The sequence below is a fragment of the Helianthus annuus genome, chromosome 8 (genome assembly GCF_002127325.2).
Source record: "Helianthus annuus cultivar XRQ/B chromosome 8, HanXRQr2.0-SUNRISE, whole genome shotgun sequence".
NCBI classification, from domain to species: Eukaryota; Viridiplantae; Streptophyta; class Magnoliopsida; order Asterales; family Asteraceae; genus Helianthus; species Helianthus annuus.
In genome coordinates this window covers 28699420-28701785 of record NC_035440.2, presented here as the reverse complement: position 1 = coordinate 28701785, position 2366 = coordinate 28699420, and the positions used below count along the sequence as shown (strand labels likewise).

Below are 2366 nucleotides of genomic sequence, written 5' to 3'. Positions count from 1 at the left end.
CTTCGATTTCGATCTAAAAATCAAGATCAGATCGTGCCAAATTTCTAGAGCACCAAAAATATCTGTTAAACTTAAATTCATAATGAAATCAAGCAAGATCAGAGGAGAGGAAAGACGAAGTGTTCTTACCCTGGTAACCAAAATACCCACCAGAACCCTATTCTGCCATTGTCGCCAGTGTTCAGTCCACTGTTGTTGCCTTCACCACCACCACCACAACCAGCCGCCACTGACACCACCACTATCCAACACAACCACCATGACAACCGAGCCGCCACTTCCACATAGGGCTTTATATAGTTATATAGATAAGCTCAACCATCTCCGATGCTTCACTACACACAGGGCAGATCGTGGAAGCCAGATTAACGTTTCGACATGCTAAAGCACACCTCCTTGGAAGCCTTTTCCCTCCATGACAAAATGCCCACTTTCATAGGAACCCATTTGTTCCAATGAATAGCATTACCCGGCTGCCCAAACCTTTTTAGTACAAATCGTTGTTTTAAGATGCGGACCAAAAACGTATTCGAATCATCAAGAAGCCAAGACCACTGATCTCATGAATTAGAAACTAAATGAGATCCCGAAATACCAAAAAGCATACCACAATCCGTTCCTTCGACTCTATCCCCAGGATTTTGCTTCTAGGTCTAGATAGAGGTGTACAAAAAACCGGTTATAAAACCGAAAATTCCAAAAAAAAAAAAAAAAAACTAAAACGGTTACTTTAAAAAATGGTTTTTCTATAACCGGTTCGGTTCGAAACCTGCCCCGCCTGTTTGATACCCGGTTCTGGGTCTTAACCTGTTCTCCAAGGTATTTCCCATGCTTAAATCAGTTAACGGATTTTCAAACAGCCCCATCACAAACTTCACCCGTAAAATTCTTTTTACTGCATCATCAATCCGACTCACTTGGATATAATTGTTGTTCACGAGATAGGTTAGCCCGTCGATAAACTCAAAGTAGTTGTACCCAACCATGACCTGCAACAGTTTGACAAAATAAGAAACTTAAACACACCCACAATTAAATTAAAAAATGTGTTTGCACATTATAAATAGAATTAAACTAACCATGTCTATGCCAGCACCAACACTTTCTTGTATAGACCAAGGGTAGTTAACATGAGGTGGATCGGTCATCTTGTCAATACCTCGAAAATCTGATATCACAAATGTTGGGTTCGTAGGATTTAGGGTAGCCGGCCCTAGTTAGGGTTAGCCGGCCCTAGTTATTAGGCCCACTTAGTTAACTTGTTGACCAAGTAGGAAACCCTAATCTTGTTCTATAAATACCTATGATGTAATTGTAATCTGTGTCATTCTGAAAACAGTTGTGAGCATCTAATAAAAGTAAAACCCTAGTTGCAACCCGTGGACGTAGGTCACTTTGACCGAACCACGTAAATTCTCGTGCTCTTTATTTTCTGCTTGTGTGTGTGTGTTTGTTCCGCTTCCGCTTGAGCCTACTCTGATCCGATACCCCTAAAAAGTGGTATCAGAGCCAAAGGTTCAGTTAAACACACGGTTCACACAGTTATCGCAGGAGAGGGAGAGAGAGCTGGACGAGAGATCTTGATCTGCTGTTGCTGCCGTCGCCGCTGACTTGTTTACGGCCCGTACCTATTCTCTGGTTACGGCTCGTAAGGTCTAGGGTTTGCGCCGTAGGGTTTGCTGTTGCAGATCTGGTGGTTTTGGGGTGTTTGGCGATTAGGGTTTCGCTTCTTGAACCCTGGTTATTCGCTGATTTTACGCTCGGGTTTGCAAGAGAAGTCGCTGGTTCGGGTACTTCGGGTTTCTGGTTTATTGAAAGTTGCTCGGGTTTCGGTTGCTTGGTTCCTTGTGGTTTTTTCTGGTTTTTCTCGTTTGCTATGGCTGAAGATGGGAAGTTCCGAATCGAGAAGTTCAACGGTACTGATTTTGCATGGTGGAGAATGCAAATAGAGGCGTTGCTTGGTGAATGCGATTTGGATGTGGTACTGGAAGAAAAACCTGCTGGAATGGATAAAGCTGCCGAAGCAATTTGGAACTCAAAGGACAAAAAGGCAAGAGGTAAAATTACATTGGCTTTGACGAGGAGCGTTGCATTTAATATCATGAAAGAAACAACTGCTCGTAATATGTTAGAAGCTCTGTCAAATATGTACGAGAAGCCGTCTGCCGGTAATAGGGTGTTCTTGATGAGGGAACTGTTTAATATGAGAATGACCGAAGGCAGTTCAGTTGCTGATCACATTAACGAGGTCAATTCAATTTTGTCCAGATTAGCAACTGTGGGCATGAAGTTGGATGATGACACTCAGGCTGTGGTTTTGTTATCTTCCTTACCTGATAGTTGGTCAGGATTTGTGACAACGGTCA

The 2366-nt window shown here is 42.8% G+C and overlaps 1 protein-coding gene across 2 annotated transcripts; it reads right to left on the bottom strand.

The window, feature by feature from the left end:
• Positions 1-1365, bottom strand: LOC118481214 (beta-glucosidase BoGH3B-like). Of its 2 annotated transcripts, XR_004864927.1 has the most exons (3): positions 1080-1365; positions 608-989; positions 1-483 (listed from the first exon to the last, which is right to left on the bottom strand). XR_004864927.1 is itself a non-coding variant. In XM_035976561.1 (2 exons), exons 1-2 carry the CDS (start codon positions 1146-1148, stop codon positions 747-749), a joined length of 312 nt encoding a protein of 103 aa, XP_035832454.1. In that variant the 5' UTR covers positions 1149-1360; the 3' UTR covers positions 1-746. The 2 variants fall into 2 exon arrangements, 1 of the variants encoding a protein (XP_035832454.1); XM_035976561.1 differs by having other exon boundaries at positions 1-989; positions 1080-1360.
• Between the last annotated feature and the right edge of the window lie 1001 nt (positions 1366-2366).